Raw genomic sequence first — 22054 nt, forward strand, 5'->3', positions numbered from 1 at the left:
CAGCAACAGTTTCTCTAAAATAATAAATAAGGGCAGGAGTAGGGGGATTTTTAAAAGTCCTTGCAGGATTCAGGATCATGAACCCTATTGACAGTTCACAATCAAAGTCCAAGAAGACTAAGCCCATGATTCAGGAAAGCAGCCTATTCATCAGAGCTCTTAAACACATGCTTAAATACTATTATGAATAGGAGCCTGTCATAAATATAAAGGGAAGGGTAAACCCCTTTGAAATCCCTCCTGGCCAGAGGAAAACTCCTTTCACCTGTAAAGGGTTAAGAAGCTAAAGGTAACCTTGCTGGCACCTGACCAAAATGACCAATGAGGAGACAAGATACTTTCAAAAGCTGGGAGGAGGGAGAGAAACAAAGGGTCTGTGTCTGTCTGTCTGTCTGCTGTTTTTGCTGGGGATAGACCAGGAATGGAGTCTTAGAACTTTTAGTAAGTAATCTAGCTAGGTATGTGTTAGATTATGATTTCTTTAAATGGCTGAGAAAAGAATTGTGCTGAATAGAATAACTATTTCTGTCTGTGTATCTTTTTTGTAACTTAAGGTTTTGCCTAGAGGGATTCTCTATGTTTTGAATCTAATTACCCGGTAAGGTATCTACCATCCTGATTTTACAGAGGGGATTTCTTTACTTCTATTTACTCCTATTTTGATTAAAAGTCTTCTTGTAAGAAAACTGAATGCTTTTTCATTGTTCTCAGATCCAAGGGTTTGGGTCTGTGGTCACCTATGCAAATTGGTGAGGCTTCTTATCCAACATTTCCCAGGAAAGTGGGGGTGCAAGTTTTGGGAGGATTGTTCATTGTTCTTAAGATCCAAGGGTCTGGGTCTGTAGTCACCTAGGCAAACTGGTGAGGCTTTTTACCAAACCTTGTCCAGGAAGTGGGGTGCAAGGTTTTGGGAAGTATTTGGAGGGGGAAAGATGTTTCCAAACAGCTCTTCCCCAGTAACCAGTATTTGTTTGGTGGTGGTAGCGGCCAATCCAAGGACAAAGGGTGGAATATTTTGTACCTTGGGGAAGTTTGACCTAAGCTGGTAAAGATAAGCTTAGGAGGTTTTCATGCAGGTCCCTACATCTGTACCCTACCGTTCAGAGTGGGGGAGGAACCTTGACAGAGCCTCTGTAAAGTTTAAGAGATTTTTTTTTTTAATATTTTACTTTGTAGGGTAAATAACTGAATCTTTTAGCTTTAAAAGCATTATTTTCTCCCTTTCTCCCTCTCTCTTTAAGACCTCCCACTGAAAAAAATGTTTTTGAACAAACCTTTGAAAAGATCTACAAGGCTGGATATTCTACAATGCCAGGAATCTCTAAATATTTCTAAACATCATCTTCCAGGTTCTTCCATCTTGGAACCTCATACTGAAGAACAAAAATCAAACAAAAAATTGCATTGGTATATTTTTCTGAACTTTTTTATGAAACCCATTAAAAGCTGAAAATTACCTTCTAATTTTAGAGTCTTCTAAAAACTATCCAAGAGACTGTGAAGAAATGGGAGAGATGGACCAAATATTTCAATCTGATTTATTAAAGTTTAGTGAGGCCCAGGAAGACTACTTGTAAATTGTTAATAAGTATTCCAATATTAACTGTATATAAACTTGCTCCAGGTGATCCTGACAAAGCTGGACAATATTGTTTGGTTGTGGATTTTGTAAACTGTTTGCTCACTCATCCCTAAAATATTAGGTAACATTTTCAAAAACGTATAACGATTCCTTGGTTAAGAGTTCAGAGAGTTGCTGCAAAGCTCTTTACTTCAGGACCGCAATATTAGCCTGGGGAAGATAAGTGCTTACGGAGTTGTTCCTTTACCTTGTCAGTACAGCATTTGTTCAAATAGATGCCTAAGGGTATAGTCTTCTATAAATGTGCTGCCTACATCCCATTAATTTAATGGGAGTTCTATTTGCTCTGAGAGGGGAATGTACCCGTGGGTTACCATCTCTCTGTGGCTTTTAACTGTATTTACAACAGTATATAGAAATAAGTGAGTGTGTTTGCCCATAAGAATGAAAGTAAGAGAGAAATATGTTGGTGAGTATAATGTGTAGTATATCTAAATTGGAAGCATTTCAATGAGTTATATAAACTTTTGGCATACTCTCCCTGCATGCTCTGAGTTTAATAATAGTGTGACACCAGGAATGCTGGGAAGAAAGTTTATTTGCTGATACAAGAAATGCCCATTGACTTCAGTGGAAGCTATCGATATAGTGTGAGAGATAATCCAGGCCTTGTTATTTTAGTTAATAACATTGTCTTGGTTTCAGTGGCATCTAAACAATATGATTGAATAGGATAGATGTCAGCTATCACACCTGATTAAAAATAAAGACAGAAGATTACAAAATAAAAGAATGAATCCAAGGCAGAAGTCTTTTAAAAGGAAACTTGAACTATACAGGACCCTTTACTTCAAGCCAGATTCTGATACCTTTAGTCATGTTGAATAGTACATTACTCCAAATAGAACTCAATGTGGCTACTTATGGAGTGAGGTGCCATGTGATGTGAGGAAAGGTGATCAGTCTAGCTCCTTATATTTGCAACAGAATAGTAAAGTGCATTGTCATGGTGATTCACTGCAGGACTCTGAAGATGTCAGACCCTTTCCAATAGGACAGTGATCCCGCCTCCAATAGGACAGTGGTTCCGCGCCCACCTTTCCCCTGTCAGGGCCAGGAGCGAAGCCATGGCTCCGGGGGGGCACAGACAGGAGTAGGGCCAAAGCTGGGGCTGCAGCTGAGGGTGGGTCTGGGGCCAGGGCCAGAGCCACGGCCGGGGTCGAGGCTGGGGGCAGGAGCCAGGCCGTAGTAGCGGCTGGCAGCCGGGCCTGCGGCTCCACTCCCAGCCTCAGCCCTGGTCCAGGAACGAAGCCACAAGCAGGGGCCAAGACTGGGGGAGGGGCCAGGAGTGGAGCTGCAGCTAGGCCATGGTGGGGCCAGCAGCCTGGCCAGGTACGGCTCCATGCTGAGGCTGGGGACGGGGTCAGGTGCAGAGCCAGGAGCTGGGGTAGTAAGGAAAGACCAAGATGACAGTAATGTGCTTATGCACTGACTCATTTTAAGAACATGGACATTTTGGTGGTTCAAGTAAAAGAATTTTGCAGGAACAAAGGACTTGCCAGACCCTGTCACACCTGTGGTCCATCTAAACCAGTAGCCTGTCTGTGGCCAGCACCAGATGCTTCTGGGGAAGGTGCAAAAAACATATAGGGCTAGATTCACAAAGAAAATTGTGATGATGCTGAGCATCACTACATGTAACTTTTAGGCATCTAGAAATCACTTGATTTACAATGCCTGTGTTTGGTGCCTAGCTCCCTATGCAATGAATAGGAAGTGAGAGGCACTTCTGAATGGGACTTACAAAACCAACATGCAAGGCAGCTCCTTACCTACATTAGCCCGTGGGAGATGCCAAACCAAAGGGTGTGTGCTAAGTCATTGGAGTAGAGGGACTGGATCTTGAGTTTCTCACCTCTGGAATGCGCTAGCTACAGAGTCAATCTTGTGCTTACTCTTGCTTTCTGGCCCAATTATTATTTATTCACAGTGGAATAGTTTCAACAGGAGAGACACTCCCCCCCCCCCCCCCGCCATATCTGAATATCCCATGGCACTCACCTGAAAGGTGGCAGATTCCCTGTTCAAATCCTTTCTCCCCCTCAGGGACTGGAACTGGGGTCTCCCACAATTGCAGGTGAGTACCCTACCTACTGAGCTAAAAGTTACGAAGCAGGGACACAAGGCCCCAGAGGATCCTGGTGCAAGAATAGGCTAGGATACCTTTCCCAAGTCTGAAATTTTCCTTACCCCCAACATCACATCCCTCAGCCTACCCCACCGCCTCATAGAATATCAGGGTTGGAAGGAAATTCAGGAGGTCATCTAGTTCAACCCCCTGCTCAAAGGAGGACCCATCTCCAATTTTTGCCCCAGATCCGTAAATGGCCCCCTCAAGGATTGAACTCACAACCCTTGGTTTAGCAGGCCAATACTCAAACCACTGAGCTATCCCTCCCGTCTCATAACATCCTCCATTCCTCCCACAGTCCCCCCTATACCCTCCACCCACTCACTCGGCAGCCTTCCAATCACTCCCCACAATCCACCAACAACTCACCCCCAGCCCCTCACCCACTGCTTCCAGAACCTTCCTGGCCACATGTCAGCACACCCCCGGCCTAGCACTCTACTCCTCTCCCAAGCTAGGGCAGCTCCCCCAAGTCCTGGCTGCCCAGCGGCTCTGCTCTTTGCCGTTGGTCGCCCCGCACTCACGTGGTGCAGTTGAAATTTGAGTGATGAGTGACGTTGTGACTGAGCACACAGGTTTGCAGCACCACTCTGGTTTGGCCTGCCTGCCCCGCTGTCATGACCTGTGCTCCAGATGAAGTGCCGGAGCACCATTTCCTCTGAATGGGCCCCCATATGATCCTCGTGGGCCCTGGCGCCATGGGCAGCGGATCTAATAGGCATGGGGGAGGCTCTGCCTCCCCTGGTGCGGCCGTGGCTGCCAGACCCTCAGTTGTGGGGTTTGGCAGCGAAGTTTTTGTTTTATTATGCCCCCTGCAGGTACCAGGGCGGCTGAGGAGACCTATACCACCTCCTCAGCCACCCCAAAACCTGCATGGGGCATATCAAAAAGCATCTTCTACAGACGCTTTTCCCCTGCGCAGTGGGTGGGTTGGGTCTGGGGAGGGGAGGCACAGCATGGCTGTGGCCAGTCCTGGGCTCCTCCAGGTGGGGGAGGCTCGGGGCTTTGGCCAGTCCAGCCAGGGCTCCTCTAGGCCAGGGAGACTTGGCTCAGGGCTTCAGCCAGCCCGGCCTGGACTCTTCTGGGCAGGTGAGGGGGGGGCTCAGGGCTTTGGCCAGTCCAGGGCTCCTCCAGGCTGGGGTGGGGGCTCTCCAGGCAGAGGGGGGGGCTTGTGGCTCTGGCCACGGGGGCAGGGCATGAAGGGGGTCTTGTGGCCATCAAGAGGGCGTGGGCAGAAGGGATGGCTCTGGGGGCTAGCCTCCCCAGAGTGGGGCTTCACCCGCCACCCATGCCTGGCATGACTGCACCACTTGCCCCATTGTAGCTTTGCCACTGGCTGGTGGCAGTGGCATGTAAGTTTGTCTATAGGGGCCAGTCTGGTAGGTGAGCTCCAAGCCTACATACCAGAGCAGGCCCCTCAGAGGAGTGAGGCAGATGAATGTCTATCTTCCTCTGAGGGAATTGTTTTTGGCATCTGGACACATGGTGTAGGGCTTCAGTGCACATGCTCAGAGGTAGAAACATCAGCACCTAGGCAACTCTAGGTGCTGAGCAAGTTTAAGCATCTACAGGATTTGGGGCAGCTAAGCGGAGGTTTTTGTGAATTACAGTGGGGGCTGATTCTGGGATTTAGGCACCTAAAGTCGCAGTTAGGTAAGACCTTTTGGGAATCCAGCCCATAAAGTGCAGTAGATAAGCTACATGGAACTCCACCTGTTCACCTAATATTTCACAGAATAAAACCAAAGTAATTGGGCTATGAGGTGCTCCTTAAATCTAATCACTTAAATTATTTACTGCACTATTCCTGCTTTGTCAGGACTTCATTTGTATTGGTGTAAGATCACCATCTAGTGGTGTGCAGGCAACATTGTTTTTATCAGTTGAAGTTAAGCCGACAACTGTAATTCTTCCCTAGCTAGCTTTTTCCAATGGTTCATCACCATGAACGTTAAATGTTTGTGCCTAATTTCTAACTGAAATCTCTCTGGCTTCAAATTCCAGCCATAGGTTCTGATTATGCCTTTCTCTGCTAGATTAAAGGGTGCTTTAATGCTTGCTATTTTCTCCCTGTGACAGTACTTACACACTGTAATCAAGTTACCTTTTGATCTTCCTTTTCATAAAATAAACAGATTGAGCTCCCTAAACCTCTCGCTGTAAGGAACTTTGTCCAGCCCTAAAAGCACAGATACCCCAACAGTTGGTGTGATATAAAGGAACTTGAAAAACTAGTACGCTTAACAGTAAAAGGCAGGGTGGGAGTAAACAATATTTATCCCTGTTACCCCTTTCCTTGTGGATAGGTTATTTTAATGGAGTATTGCAAGTTCCTTGCTTCTTCCCCTGAAGCGTCTGGTACTGGTCACTGAGAAACCACTGGACCACTAACCTGGTTCAGTATAGCAGTTCCTATGTTCCTGACACCACATATTCATGGTTACAGCAGCTCATGAAAAATAACAATTGTACTTTTGTACTTCTGTGTGATCTTCCACCCAAGGATCCTGCCAAGCTTCATGGGCATTATTAGCTAAGACTCATGGCCCCAGTGTGAGATAAATAGGTATTATTATCCTCATTTTACAAACTGGAGCACAGAGGTACAGAGAAACTAAGAAATTTCTCCAAAGTCACATGGGAAGTTTGTGGCAGTGCTGGGAGTAAAACACAGGTCACCTGGAGCTGAACATAAACTACAAGATTAGCTTTCCCCTCAAACAGTTTCAAAGATCTGGAAGCCAACCTGAACAATTAAAGAAATTAACTTTATTCATTAGTTATTTCATATAGTAAGTAAAAAACAATGGGAGTTCATGAATAAAATCATGTTTAACTCATAAGGAATTATATACAGTACCATATCTAAATTTATACAGTGTCTGTACTTTCTTACAGTGTACTCAGGAAGATAACATATTTTTCTCAGTCCGAAAATTAAACAGAATTTTCCCCCTCTAAATAACAGATTATGTTTCCAGTTTATATTATAAAACATTTTGCTAAAAATTGAGGGTGAGATTTTCAAAGGTGTAAGTAATTTCTAAGTAATTTAGAAGCGTAGGTCTGATGGAAAGTCAATGGGATCTTTGCTCCTAATTTTTGAAAAATCCCATCCAGAGGCAACATGCAGAGGAGAACTGCATCAGTACAAATAACTCAGAGACTATATCTTGTTTCCACATGCTGAGCCTCAGATGATTTAGACAGCAAAAGATTCAGACACATTTTGGTTAACTTTACAATAATATCGAAGTGTCTGTCTAAAAAAAGTATAATAAAATATGTGGGGGAATGAATGATATTGAATATTAAGTTCTATTAACTATAGTCTTGTTTGTTAAAATAGTTGTAGAACCTGTTAATATCAACCAGCTGCTGGTGTATTCACTCTGTCCCTTTTCATTTATTCAGTCATGCATTCAACTCATTGTTCACGGAGACTGTTTATAGATTATGTTTTGCAATAGACCTCAAAGAGTGAGGCAGCTGAATGCATACGATAGAAAATAGAAAAAGGCATTGCAAGGTTAACAACAATTATCCAAGGTTCAAAGCCAAAAACTATTTCTTCCAGTCCATTGTCATACTCTGGGCGGCAACCAAATGCTGGTGGAATCCAAAGCTGCATGGAAAGAAAACAACACTGGTATCAGTCATTATCTTCATCACGTGATGCTTGCCTATAGTGATTGTGGTATAACGTACTCATTCCTTCGATACTGCAAATGAACCAATATCATTTGGTGTCAAAGATCACTGAGCCCAATTCTCTATTCACATGGATTTCAGCAGTTACTCCTCGTTTATTCCAGTGTAAGCAAGTGGAGAATCAGGCCCTCTGTCTTGCTTAAAGCTAACAGATGTGGCCTGAGTTCCTTTCCATATAGTACATTAAGAGGTGGCTTGTAATGCAAAACTGTGTACTTACAATATAATGTATATTGCTTAGTTCCATAGCAAGATTTCTGGAAAGAACTGTCAGTTTTTAGGGCCAGATTTTAAAGGTATTTAGGGGTTGTTCCATTCAACATTCACAGCCTAAGTGAATGAGACAAGTAAGTCCTATTTTCAGGAGTTATTTAGGCATATAGTAGACTAAGTCCTGCTGACTTTCAATGCAACTTGGGCTCCTGAGGGCCAGAATTTTAAATGTGTTTAGGTGTCTAAAATGCAGATAGATGCCTAGTGGGATTTTCCAAAGTACCCAGGCAGAGTTAGGTGCGTAGGGACTTTTGAAAACCTCACTAAAAAAGACCTGTCTGCATCTTTAGATACCTAAATATCTTTAAAAATCTGGCCTCAGGCACCTATCTTCATCTTCAGATACCTAAATAACTTTAAAATGTTGCCCTTGGGCCTTGCAGTGCTGAGCAGAGCAATGCCTAAATACCTTTAAAACTGGGGCCTTAGTGACTTTTATAAAACAATTCCACAGCAAGTAAATGAACCCTTATCAAGGAATTCTTGTCTCAATGTGTGTACATAATTAATAGTTACTTTAAGGAGAGCTACATTTGTGCATTGAGTTGACAGATAAATAAACCCCTTAGGCCACGTTACACTGAAGTTTTTAAAAAAAAAAAAAAAATTCCCACAGGTGGTATCACAGGGACAACTGAACCAGTCTTAGCACTAGCGTGAGCCCTACTATAAACAAGGATCCCATGGAAGGGCCCACTTTTACCATCATATTAAACCTATAATTTGGGGCTAGTTATTTCACAGAATATGGTCCTATCTTGAAAGGTGATGAGTGCTTTCAGTTGAGGAAGTACAGTATGTTGCAGAATCAGGCCCATAGTGTTTCTGGTTTGGGGAAGTTGCGTGGGTGGGAAGTTATGAACACCAGAGTTACAAACTGACCAGGAAACCACAGACAGCAACTGGTCAGGCAGCAACAGAGTTTTTTCTTAAAGCAAATACGGTACAGTACTGTATTAAACATAAATTATTGAAAAAAAGAGTTTAAAAGATTTGACAAGGTAAGGAAACTGTTCCTCTATTTGTTTCATACAAATTAAGACTGTTAAAAGCAGCATTTTTCTTCTGCATAGTAAAGTTTCAAAGCTGTATTAAGTTAATATTAAGTTGTAAACTTTTGAAAGAACAGCCACATTTTGTTCAGTTACGAACAACCTCCATTTCTGAGGTGTTCATAACTGAGGTTCTACTGAATGTACAGTACATTTTTACATAACTATGTACAAAGTTTAGCCTAAAAATGTAGTAATTGGGGAAGCAGCTGCTCATACACAAGCTAAAAAAAGGGACTTTAAGGGGTTTTGTATTGTCCATGTCCTCAAAGCAAATCTGTCTGGCAGAGCAGGTAGTAGCACTGGCTAGTCACCCACATACAGTCTCACCTGAGACTCGGACAGCTAGCCCAGGCTGCTGCTAGCACCACTGAGACTACACTGCTATTTTTAGCACACTAGTTCAATCAAAAAGTTAATGTATGTACCCAAGCTGGAAATTACATCTCCAGCTACAGTGTAGATGTACCCTAAAAAGGAAACTGTGAAGTCATAATGATGTGGCTATGTCATCATTCTCAGAATGGAGAGGGGGCTGGCTGACTGACATGTAATGGCAGACAGCTAAAAAGTGACCATTTTTAAGTGCTTATACAAATTCTAGAAGTCTAAATAATAATATGGGGAAACTAGAGTGCCTTATATTAAATGAGGATATGGAAATAATAGGCATCACAGAAACTTGGTGAAATGAGGATAATCAATGGGACACAGTAATACCAGGGTACAAAATATACTGGAAGGACAGAATAGGTCATGCTGGTGGGGGAATGGCACTATATGTAAAAGAAAGCATAGAATCAAATGAAGTAAAAATCTTAAATGAACCAAATTGTACCACAGAATCTCTAGGGATAGTAATTCCATACCTGAATAATAAGAATACAGCAGTAGGGATATACTACCGACCTCTTGACCAGGATGGTGATAGTGATTGTGAAATGTTCAGGGAGATTAGAGAGGCTATAAAAATAAAAAAACTCAGTAATAATGAGGTATTTCAACTATCCCCTATTGATTGGGTACATGTAACCTCAGGACACAGAGATAAAGTTTCTTGACGCTTTAAGTGACCGCTTCTTGGAGCAGCTGGAACCCATAAGAGGAGAGGCAATTCTTGATTTAGTCCTAAGAGGAGCACAGGATCTGGTCCAAGAGGTGAATATACCTGGACCGCTTGATAATAGTGATCATAATATAATTAAATTTAGCATCCCTGGGGCTGGCAAAACACCACAGCAGCCCACCATGGTAGCATTTAATTTCAGAATGGGGTATTACACAAAAATGAGGAAGTTAATTAAACAGAACTTAAAAGGCACAGTGCCAAAAGTGAAATCCCTGCAAGCTGCATGGAAACTTTTAAAGACAGCATAATAGTCTCAACTGAAATGCATACCTCAAATTAAAAAACATAGTAAGAGAACCAAAAAAGTACCACCATGGCTAAACAACAAAGTAGAAGAAGCAGTGAGAGGCAAGAAGGCATCCTTTTAAAAAATGGAAGTTAAATCCAAGTGAGGAAAATAGAAAGGAGCATAAGCTCAGGCAAATGAAGGTAAAAAATATAATTAGGAAGGCCAAAAAAAATTGAAGAACAGCTAGCCAAAGATTCAAAAAGTAATAGCAAAAAAAATTTTAAGTACATAAGAAGCAGGAAGCCTGCTAAACAACCAGTGGGGCCACTGGACAATCAAGATGCTAAAGGAGCACTCAAGGACTATAAGGACATTGAGGAGACACTAAATGAATTAATCGGTCTTCACAGCTCAGGATGTGAGGGAGATTCCCAAATCTGAGCCATTCCTTTTAAGTGACAAATCTGAGGAACTGTCCCAGATTGAGGTGTCATTAGAGGAGGTTTTGGAATAAATTGATAAATTAAACAGTAATATGTCACCAGGGCCACATGGTATTCACCCAAGAGTTCTAAAGGAACTCAAATGTGAAATTGCAGAACTACTAACTGTGGTTTGTAACCTGTCATTTAAATCAGCTTCTGTACCAAATGACTGAAAGATAGCGAATGTGACGCCAATTTTTAAAAAGTGCCCCAGAAATGATCCTGGCAATTACAGGCCAGTAAACTTGATTTCAGAACCAGGCAAACTGGTTGAAACTATAGTAAAGAACAGAATTGTCAGATACATAGATTAACATAATTTGTTGGGGAAGAGTCAACATGGTTTTTGTAAAAGGAAATCATGCCTCACCAATCCAATAGAATTCTTTGAGGGGGTCAACAAGCATGTGCACAAGGAGGATCCAGTGGATATAGTGTACTTAGATTTTCAGAAAGCCTTTGACAAGGCCCCTCACCAAAGGCTCTTAAGCAAAGTAAGCTGTCATGGGATAAGAGCTAAGGTCCTCTCATGGATCAGTAACTGGTTAAAAGGTAGGAAACAAAGGGTAGCAATAAATGGTCAGTTTTCAGAATGGAGAGAGGTAAATAGTGGTGTCCCTCAGGGGTCTGTACTGGGACCAGTCCTATTCAACATATTCATAAATGATCTGGAAAAAGGGGTAAACAGTGAGGTGGCAAAATTTGCAGATGATACAAAACTACTCAAGATAGTTAAGTCCAAAAGAGACTGCGAAGAGCTGCAAAGGGATCTGTGATGGGGCATCTGCCCCACACTGGCTCATAAGGGGTTAATAGAGCCCTAGGGTGGCTGTGCAGGAGACAGACAATTAGAGAGGGGCTGTGAGGAGCAGCCAATCAGGGCTGGGCTGCCCCATATAAGAAGGGCTGCAGAGCAGCTTCAGGTTTCAGAATAGCAGCCGTGTTAGTCTGTATTCGCAAAAAGAAAAGGAGTCTCTAAGGTGCCACAAGTACTCCTTTTCTTAGAGCAGCTTCAGTTGCTCCCTGGAGACCAAGGAGGAAGAACTGGATGCCTTGAAGGAAGAAGAATGCTAGCATTTTAGACAGAGACAGGCAGGATCAGGGGAGTCAGAGTGAACTCCTGGCTGACTGCCAAGACTGGCATGCTGAGGCCCTGAGATAAGGGCGGAGATGGGGCTGCGGGGAAGTGGCCCAGGGAAGTAGACTGAGACTGGAGGAGATGCAGCATGGGGCTGTCATCTACAGAGTCCCTGGGTCCTCCCCTCACTCCCCCCTCACCACTGAGGAAGTGGCTGGACTGAGGGACTGAGATAGTGTCCCCGCAGAAGGCGGGATCACAGTGTGGCACAGCCAGAGGGCTGCGTCCTGAAGGGGACATTGCAGTCCTTGGAGGGAAATGGGTCTTGGAGCAGAAGTGATGGTGGTGAGACGCTATCAGAAGAGGGCACACCCTTAGCAGAGCTGATCCCTGGGGCATCCAGCAGGGGGTGCTGCAGTGGCAATTCCCACCCCATCACAGAATCTCACAAAACTGAGTAACTGGACAACAAAATTCAAAGTATAAATGCAAAGTAATGCACATTGGAAAACATAATCCCAACTATACATACAAAATTATGGGATCTAAATTAGCTGTTACCACTCAAGAAAGAGCTCTTGGAGTCACTATGGATAGTTCTCTGAAAACATCCACTCAATGTACAGCTAACAGAATGTTGAAAATCATTAAGAAAGGGATAGATAAGACAGAAAATATCATATTGCCTCTATATAAATCCAAGGTCCGCCCACATCTTGAATACTAAGTGCTGATGTGGTCTCCCCATCTCAAAAAGGATATATTGGAATTGGGAAAAGTTCAGAAAAGGGCAACAAAAATGATTAGGAACAGCTAATCATGGAACCGCTTCCATATAGGCGAGATTAATAAGATTGGGACTTTTCAGCTTGGAAAAGAGACGAGTAAGGGAAGATATGATAGAGGTCTATAAAATCATGACTGGTGTGGAGAAAGTAAATAAGGAAGTGTATTTACTCTGCCTCATAACACATGAACTAGGGGTCACCAAATGAAATTCATAGGTAGGAGGTTTAAAACAAACAAAAGGAAGTATTTCAACACACAACACATAGTCAACCTGTGGAACTCTTTGCCAGAGGATGTTGTGAAGGCCAAGACCATAACAGAGTTCAAAAAAGAACTAGATAAATTTATGAAGGATAGGTCCGCCAATGGCTATTAGCCAGGATGGGCAGAGATAGTGTCCCTAGCCTCTGTTTGCCAGAACCTGGCAATGGGTGACAGTGGATGGATCACTTGATGATTTCCTGTTCTGTTCATTCCCTCTGTGGTACCTGACATTGGCCACTGTCAGAAGACAGGATACTGGGCTGGATGGACTTTTGGTCTGACCCAGTATGGCCGTTCTTATGTTATGTTCTTATCATAGAATACTAGAATATCAGGGTTGGAAGGGACCTCAGGAGGTCATCTAGTCCAACTCCCTGCTCAAAGCAGGACCAATCCCCAATTTTTGCCCCAGATCCCTACATGGCCCCCTGAAGGATAGAAGTCACAATCCTGGGTTTAGCAGGCCAATGCTCAAACCACTGAGCACAGTGGTTGACTGACAACCAATAAATTGACTGACAACTATTGAGTGGCCAATATGAAATGGATTGGGAGTCTTCTACTGGAATACTCTCGCCACTATAATAGTCACTAATTACATCCTGTCTTGTTAGCAGTCGCAACAGAAAGACCAAGGATGGAGACTGAATTACTCTTTTCTCCTCTGTAAGTAGTCCTCCATATCATTTTGGGGGCACATTGAGAGGGCAGAGTTTCAGGGATCACTGCCTGTGTCATTCCTGTACTGTGGATAAACAGACTTTAATCTCCAAGGTTAAATACCTTGTCCCATGCCTATTCCGCTTCTAAGTAGACATTATTACCCAATGGTGCAGACAATCCACCTCCTTTCACAAGCACTAAAATTCACTTATTATAAAGAGTAAAACTGAGTAACATTAATATTCTTCGTCTTGGTGGTTTTAGAGAGCTTTTTGGTATTAATTTTGTGAATTACATTCAGAATACCTTACCGAAAGATTACACAGGAATAAAAATGCTGCAATGTTCTTCAGGATTCTCCTCTTATTGTTAACTGAGTTTCGACTGTAGAGTGAGAAATCTGAGGTTGAGTGTCTGACTGGACTGCTAGCTTGACTCCTGACTTCATCAAAACCATCACCACCACTTCTTTCTCTCATGTAGATATTCTCATTTAACATGTATGGAAACTTTCCATTGTCCATATCAGCTGCTCCATTGTAAATTTCTTTGTATGATGGGGTAAATGACAGGGTGCTCTGACTGGATACAGTTACTATTCGAAGAGTTTTAATGTCATCATTCACCTTTTCCTGTTCACGATGTATGGACTCAATGATAAAGAGGTTCTGAATATATTTCTCAATAATAACCAGGATGGAATAAGGCAGATTGTACCATGTGTATTTTGGATGGGCCTGGGCACAGATAGTCGCTAGGATAGAACCCCAAGAGAGGAGCCAGGAACCTGAAGCTGTGCCAATTAATAGATCTGCATCAAGTTTCCTGGCAGGATTTTTTGAATTATCCATTGATCTTTCTTCTAGTCTGTAAATTAGAAGGGCGACAATTCCAGCTGCACACATAAGAGTCAGTACGGAGATAGCATATAAGTAAAACATAGTAAGTGCTAACTCACTCTTGATTTTCGAACGTCCTATCTGAATTAAGTACACGACAACGATCGCTATTGTGCTAATCAGCACAATCAGTCCAAAAATCGTGCCCACTGTTATGCCATGAAACTTGAACGGTATTTTGTATTGGTGGTGGTGTTCTACTTTGCGTCCAATATTCTTCCACAGGACATAGAGCATTGTGGATGCTAAAATATGATACTCTATGTTGAAGGGATATAGGTAATACATTCCTTGAGAAAATATCGAACAGAGAGTTGTTGTACAATTACATTGGGGTGCATGGTCATCTAAATCTAAAAAAGGAGAAAGAGATTAGATTTTGTTGTGCAATAAATGTTTTTTCTTTTAAATGAGACAACACCATAACAAGGAGAATGATTATTTCAGTCAGACAGCTCATGTCTTACATTTAGTCACCTGAAAAAAAAAATTAGCTGGGTGTTGGACACTAAAAGCACTAGTCTAAGAGCAACTTTTGCACCTCCTCCAAAACTTGAACGACAGCCTTATTGCAATTTCTAGGCAAAATCCTCATCAAAAGTGAATGTTAAAATTTCACACACATCTCTTAAAGTTCAGCACGGTTTTGATGAGAACAATGTATTTAAAATATTTAAGATTCCAAACCAGTAGGGGCTTGATTCTGCTGCCATTCTACAGATGAAACTCCTACAGAAGCTAATAGGAGTTCCATATCTGGAACAGATGCAGAATTCAGTCCTAACTGTGTAGGGCCTAGTTCCCCTTTCAGTTATACACCACTGTAACTCCACTGACTTTATTCCTGATTTACACATGTATAAGTGACAGGATAATTGGTCCTTATATACTTACACTTAAATATTACCAATATTTTAATTTAAAATAAAATATTTAAAAATCAATTCCCTTCCCATTTATCTACCAAACTGTGAATTATGGCTTCTACCAGCTATTGTTGGGAAAACACAGGCTCAGTCTTGTCAGGCTAGTAAAGGAGAAACTAATTATCACTTTTATTTTGCATTGAATTTATCTGTAATATGTAAATTTATATATGGGACACATTTTCAAACAGGTCACAACTATAGTGTACTTCGACTTTCTGAAAGCCTTTAACAAGGTCCCTCACCAAAGACTGTTAAACAAACAAACCAGCCACGGGATAAGAGTGAAAAGTCCCCTCATGGATCAGTAACTGGCTAAAAGATAGGAAACAAAGGTTAGGAATAAATGGACAGTTTTCACAATGGGGAGAGGTGAATAGCGGCATCCCCCCAAGGATCCATACTGGCACCTGTGCTGTTCAACAAAAGAACATAAGAATGGTCATACTGGGTCAGACTGTTGGTCCATCTTGCCCAGTATGTCATCTTCTGACAGTGGCCAGTGCCAGATGCTTCAAAGGGGAGTGAACAAAACAGGCCACTTTATCCAGTGATCCACTTCCTGTCACCCAGTCCCAGCTTCTAGAAGTCAGGTGTTTCAGGACACCAAGTCCACATACACTATATCCATTGGATCACCCTTGTTCACATGTTTGTTGATCCCCCTCAAAGAAGTCTAACAGATTGGTGAAACATGATTTTCATTTACAAAACCGTGTTGACTCTTTCCCAGCATATCGTGTTCATATATGTATCTGATCATTCTGTTCTTTACTATAGTTTCAATCAATTTGCCTAGTACTGACGTTAGGCTTACCAGCTTGTAATTGCCAGGATCACCTCAGTAGCCTTTTAAAAAAATCAGTTACACATTAGCTACCCATCAGTCATCTGGTTCAGTGGGTGGTATAAGTGGTAGGTTACATCCCAGTTAGTAGCTCTACAATTTCATATTTGAGTTCCTACAGAACTCTTGGGTGAATACCATCTGGTCCCAGTGACTTACTGCTCTTTAATTTATCAATTTGTTCTAATACCTCCTTTACTGACACACCAATCTGGGACAGTTCCTTAGATTTGTCATCTAAAAATAGTGGCTCAGGTATAGTAATTTCCTTCATATACTCTGCAGTGAAGACCAATGCAAATAATTCATTTTGCTTTTCTGCAATGGCCTTGTCTTCCCTGAGTGCTCCTTTAGCACCTCGATTATCCAGTGGCCCTACTGATTGTTTGGCAGTCTTCCTGCTTCTGATGTACTTAAAAAAACATTTGCTGTTAGTTTTTGTGTCTTTCGCTAGTTGCTCTTCAAAGTCTTTTTTAGCCTACTTAATTATACTTTTCAATAAATCGGGCTTGCCAGAATTTATGCTTCTCTTTTCCTCAGTACAATTTGACTTCCAATTTTTAAAATATGTCTTTCTGTTTCTAACCACATCTTTTATACTGTTGTTTAGACGTGGTGGCATTTTTTGGTCCTCTTACTTGTTTTGTTTGTTTTCTATTTAGTTTGAGTCTTTATTGTGGGTTTTTTTAAAACTTCCATGCAGCTTGCAGGCATTTCACTCTTGTGACTATTCTTTTTAATTTCATCTAACTAGCCTCCTCATTTTTGTGTAGTTCCCCTTTTTGAAGTTAAATGTTACTGTGGTGGGGGGGTTTGGTATTTCCCCCCTACAAGGATGTTAAATTTAACATATTCATAAATGACCTGGAAAAGGGGGTGAATAGTGAGGTGGCAAAATTTGCAGATGATACAAAATTATTCAATACAGTTAAGTCCATAGATGACTGTGAAGAGTTACAAAAGGATCTCCTAAACTGGGTAACAGTGACAAAATGGCAGATGAAATTTAGTGCTGATAATTGAAAAAAATGCACATTGGAAAAAATAATCCCAACTATACATACAAAATGATGGGGTCTAAATTAGCTGTTACCACTCAAGAAAGAGATCTTGGAGTTATTGTGGATAGTTCTCTGAAAACATCCATTCAATGTGCAGCAGCAGTCAAACTATCAGAATGTTAGGAACCATTATGAAAGGGATAGATAATAAAAATATCTAAAAAGAAAGTATCATAATGCCACTATATAAATCCATGGTATTCCCTGGAATACTGCGTGAAGTTCTGGTTGCACCATTTCAAAAAAGATATATTAGAATTGGAAAGGTGTAGAGAAGGGCAACAAAAATGATTAGGGGTATGGAACAGCTTCCATACATGGAGAGATTAAAAAGAGTGGGACCGTTCATCTTAGAAAAGAGACGACTAAGGGAGGGTATGATACAGATCTATAAAATCATGAATGATGTGGAGAAATTAAATAGGGAAGTGTTATTTACCCCTTCACATAACACAAGAACTAGGAGTCACCCAATGAAATTAATAGGCAGGAGGTTTAAAACAAACCTAAAGAAGTAATTCTTCACGCAACACACAGTCAACCTGTGGAACTCATTTTCAGGAGATGTTGTGAAGGCCAAAAGTATAACTGGGTTCAAAAAAGAATCAAGTAAGTTCATGGAGGATAGGTCCATCAATGGCTATTAGCTAAAATGGTCAGAGATGCAACCCCCATGCTCCCTAAACCTCAACCTGCCAGAAGCTGGTACTGGACCAGAGGAATCATTCAAATTGCCTTGTTCTGTTCATTCCCTTTCTCTGAAGCAACTGGCATTGGCCACTGTCAGAAGGCAGGATACGGGGCTAGAGGGACCATTGGTCTGACAGAGTATGGCTGTTTTTATGTGTTAATTTGGTTCTAAAATTTCACCCACAAATATTTGTGCCTGTGGGTTTTTTGTTTTTAGTGCAAACTACACAGAGGTGCAAACAAATAGAATTCTCAAATCATTACTTGGTGTGGAACACATGTTAATTCAGAGATTGACTCATGGATCACCTGTTCCAGTCATCCACAATTGCATGGACTATCTTTTACCATTTGCAATTGCATCTCCTCTGTGGCAACCACAGCCATTTATTACATAGAAGAGTAATACAGTAAAACCTCAGAGTTATGGACACCTCGGGAAGAATGGAGGTGTCCATAACGCTGAAATGTGCGTAACTCCGAACACGACTTTATGGACTTCAGCCACTGGGGGAGGCGGGTTGGGGCTGCAGTCGCGGGGGTGGGACAGAGCTCTGGGTAGGGGGCGGTCAGAGCTTCTGACCCTTGGAAGCACTAGGGCTCAGGCCTTTAGATCTGGAGCGTGCGCTGGGGCTTGGGGCTTCAGCCCTGTGGCTCTGCTTCCAGTTTCAGCCTCGCGGGCGGCGGGGCACCAGGGCTCAGAGCTTCAGCCCCATGGCTCCGCTCCTGGCTTCTGCCAGTGGGGGCGGGGCTCAGGGCTCCCCATGGCTCCACTCCCAGTTTCAGTGGGGTAGAGGGGACACACCAGAGCTCGGGGCTTTAGCTATGGGGGGAGCGCTGGGGATGAAATCAGTGCTTCCCTTGTAGCTAAAGCCCCGAGCCCCGGAACCACCCATGGGGCTGAAGCCAGGAAAGAAGTCACCAGTCTGAAGCCCCAGGCTGAAACCAGGAGAGGAGCCATGGGGCTGAAGCCCCAAGTCCCAGTGCTCCCCCCAGATCTCGAGCCCTGGTGCTCCCAAGGGTCAGAAGCCGTGACCCCCACCCTGCCCAGAGCCCTGACACCCCTCACCTGTGGCTGCAGCCTTAACCCCCACTCCCCAGCTGAAGCCCTGAGCCCCAGGGCTAAAGTCCCGAGGCAGTAAAGTATTTCCTTTTTTTGTGTCTCTGCATGTCTCCACTGCTGCCTGATTACTTCCGGTTCCAGAGGGTGTCCAGTTGACTGGTAAGTCCAGAACTCTGGTGCTCATATCTTTGAGGTTCTGAATGTTTTGAATGGATTTTAGCTGTCTCTAAATGCAATTTAACAGATGGAAACTAGGAAGGAAGCCAATAACCTGCTTTCTGCTGGCCACTGGCATGTATTCCACAGACCACCAGTGCTCTATGCAGTACAACTGGAGAAAATCTCTGAACTACATATCTAAATACTGGATCTGCAGCAGCAATCAGGTAATGTGGCATCTGGATTCTATTTGTACCTATATGGGATAGAACTTGTAAATTGCAGGTATAAAACTGTGGATCCAATTTCAGAGGTAGTTTTTGAAAATGTGGACTATATTATTAATAGGGTGACGAGGTGTCCGGTTTTCGGAACACCCAGTCGAAAAGGGACCCTGGCAGTCCAGCCAGCACCAGCTGCTGAGGGGGGGTGGTGCCTGCAGGCGAGAGCAGCGCACAGAGCCACCTGCTTGCCTATCCCTAGGAGTTGGACCCACTTCTGGGGTGTAGAGCGGTCTGTGGTGCCAGGACAGGCAGGAAGCCAGCCTGAGTTCCCGCGCTGAGCTGCTGACCGGAAGCTGCCGCAGGTAAGCCTGTGCCCCAGCCCCATGCCCCAATCCCCTGCCCCAGCCCTGACCCCCCCCAACCAGAAACCCCCTCCTGTACTCCAAACCCCTCATCGCAGGCCCCAGCCCAGAGCCCTGACCCCTCCTGCACCCTAAACCCCAGCCCTGAGCCCCCTGCAACCTGGAGCCCCCTCCTGCACTTCAAACCCCTCATCTCCAGCCCTACCCCAGAGCCTTTACCCCCAGCCAGAGCCCTCAGCCCCTCCCACAACCCAACTCCCTTCCCCAGCCCAGAGTCCCCTCCTGCACCTTGAACCCCTCATTTCTGGCCCCACCCCAGAGCCTGCATCCCCATTTAGATTCCTCATCTCCTCCTGCACCCCAACCCCCCTGCCCCAGCCCAGTGAAAGTGAGTGAGGGTGGGGGAGAGCAAGCCACCAAGAGTGGGGGAATGTAATGAGTTGGGGTGGGGCCTCAGGCGAAGGGACGGGGAAGGGGGCATGGCTTCAGGGAAGGGGCGGGGCAAGCATGTTCGGTTTTGTGCCAATAGAAAGTTGGCAATCCTAATTATTAAGTGTATTTTTTACCAGTTTTGGAATTTACCTTGAACTCTACTGGGAGCAATGGAAAATTGCAAACTAACTATTTTCAGCTAATCCTCAACAGAGGGAGGCAAAAATGTGGTTGGTTTGGGTTTTGGTTTTGAAAAACCAAAACCAGGGGTTGTCAAGATCCAGGTGCTACTGGATTCACTAGGAAAAAATATTTACACCAAAGCTGCAAGCATATTCCCTCCTTGCATATATCTGGCTCTCCTCCCCGTCACCTGCAGTGAGGATTAGTATGATTCCAAAAATCCTACAGAACAATTTTGGGAGCAGAAGAGAAGTACCCTCACTTGCAGAGTGCATTTATCTCCCATTTAAACTGCTGACTACCCTCAACTTCCCTTAATTTCATTGGGAGTTGAAAGCGCTCAGCACCTCAGAGGATCATGTTCATAGTTTGTCAAAGTCTGTGACATATTATCAGTGGAGAAAATTGTCCAGTATGAGAAGAGACTCTTATAATACAGAAGGCAAACCAGCACTGACATACAGAATCTTTACTTCGGTAGCGCTAATTGGAGGGGGCTGGGGAAGGGGCGAAGGAGAGCAAATGCTGCTCCACCCCATCCCGAAGGGTTTTGCACTTGCTTAAAGTTCCATAGGCTGCAGAGCAGGGAAGCAGGTGCACAGCCTGAGCACGTTGAAGCAGTGGTTCAATACTAAATAAGTACAGCTGCTGCCAGAGTGGTCTGGAACATCGCTTTGGCTGTGCAGTCGCAATGCCACTGAAATTTGACCTCCCCTCCCCGCCAACCCCTAGCCTGGTGCACCGGAAGTCTGTTCCTGTACAGTGGAGTGCAGGGAAGTCTGCCGAGAATTCAACTCCTGGTGCCACTGGCTCATATACTGTGTTAGTAAGAGAGAGGAGAGACTCCCCAGTCAAGGAAGACCCTGCAGGAAAAGGACCAGAACAGGGTCCCGGGTGGGGGTGGAACAGGGTCTGGAATTTGCTTCCCCTCCTTAAGAAATATCTGCTTGGTGCCACCGGAGCAGTTCCATTGAATTCAGTGGGACTCCTCACCTGACAGGCTTTGCAGGATTGGGCCCATGTCATGAGAGATGCTTACCACTAGTAATATGGCAACAATTAAAATCTCTTTTAACTACATGCTTTGTTCAATTACCCTCTGTGCTTTCTTACTGGATAGGTGCTTTGAGGATTTTATACATCAAAATAAATGTTAACAACATGCCTTTTTTAGAGTCTGTGGACATTATTGTTACTCTGGTCCTGATTCACTAAGGTGCTGAGAACCGTCAGTTCCCACTGAAGTAAATGGGAGTTGCAGGTGATCAGGACCATTATTCTTATGTATGGACCATTGCAGGTGATCAGGACCTTATTATGTATGGTATGATACTTACCGTTGACCTGGTGGGATACCATATGTAAGGGGACTGTTGCCCCCTTACTAACAGTCAGTGGGAGTGTTTTGGTTGGCTAGCTCCCAGTACTAAAAGGGGAAGGGTCGCTGGGAAATCAGGACCCTGAGACTGGCAGTCCCCAGGAACAATAGGGAGAGGCCAATGCTCCAGGTCAGCCCGAATGACAGGGCAGGCAGGCTAATCACAGAGTCAGGAGGCCAGGGAGATCCCGTCCTCCGTGTGAGCTGGATTTGCCTGGGTCAGACAGAGTGGGGCTGAGCTAAGGAGAAAGCAAGGGCCCAAGCTGAGCTGCGGAGCAAAGCTGTGCCAGATCCAGAGAGAGCAGACCCTGTCCTGGGAGCAGAGCTGCAGCCGCAAAGCCAGAGGCACACCCCAGAGAGAGCTGACTTGCCCTGGGAGCAGAG

At 43.8% G+C, this 22054-nt stretch overlaps 1 protein-coding gene across 1 annotated transcript in view; it reads right to left on the reverse strand.

The window, feature by feature from the left end:
* Positions 1-6843: 6843 nt before the first annotated feature.
* The window catches only part of OTOP1 (otopetrin 1), a 35735-nt gene continuing 20524 nt past the window's right edge, over positions 6844-22054 (reverse strand). The window contains exons 5-6 of the mRNA XM_077814636.1: positions 13758-14698; positions 6844-7398 (exon numbers count right to left, since the gene is read on the reverse strand). Coding sequence (XP_077670762.1) covers positions 7228-7398; positions 13758-14698 — 1112 coding nt within the window. The 3' untranslated portion in view covers positions 6844-7227. The remainder of the gene's footprint in view (positions 7399-13757; positions 14699-22054) is intronic.

The sequence above is a fragment of the Eretmochelys imbricata genome, chromosome 4 (assembly GCF_965152235.1).
Source record: "Eretmochelys imbricata isolate rEreImb1 chromosome 4, rEreImb1.hap1, whole genome shotgun sequence".
In the NCBI taxonomy this organism is placed as follows: Eukaryota; Metazoa; Chordata; order Testudines; family Cheloniidae; genus Eretmochelys; species Eretmochelys imbricata.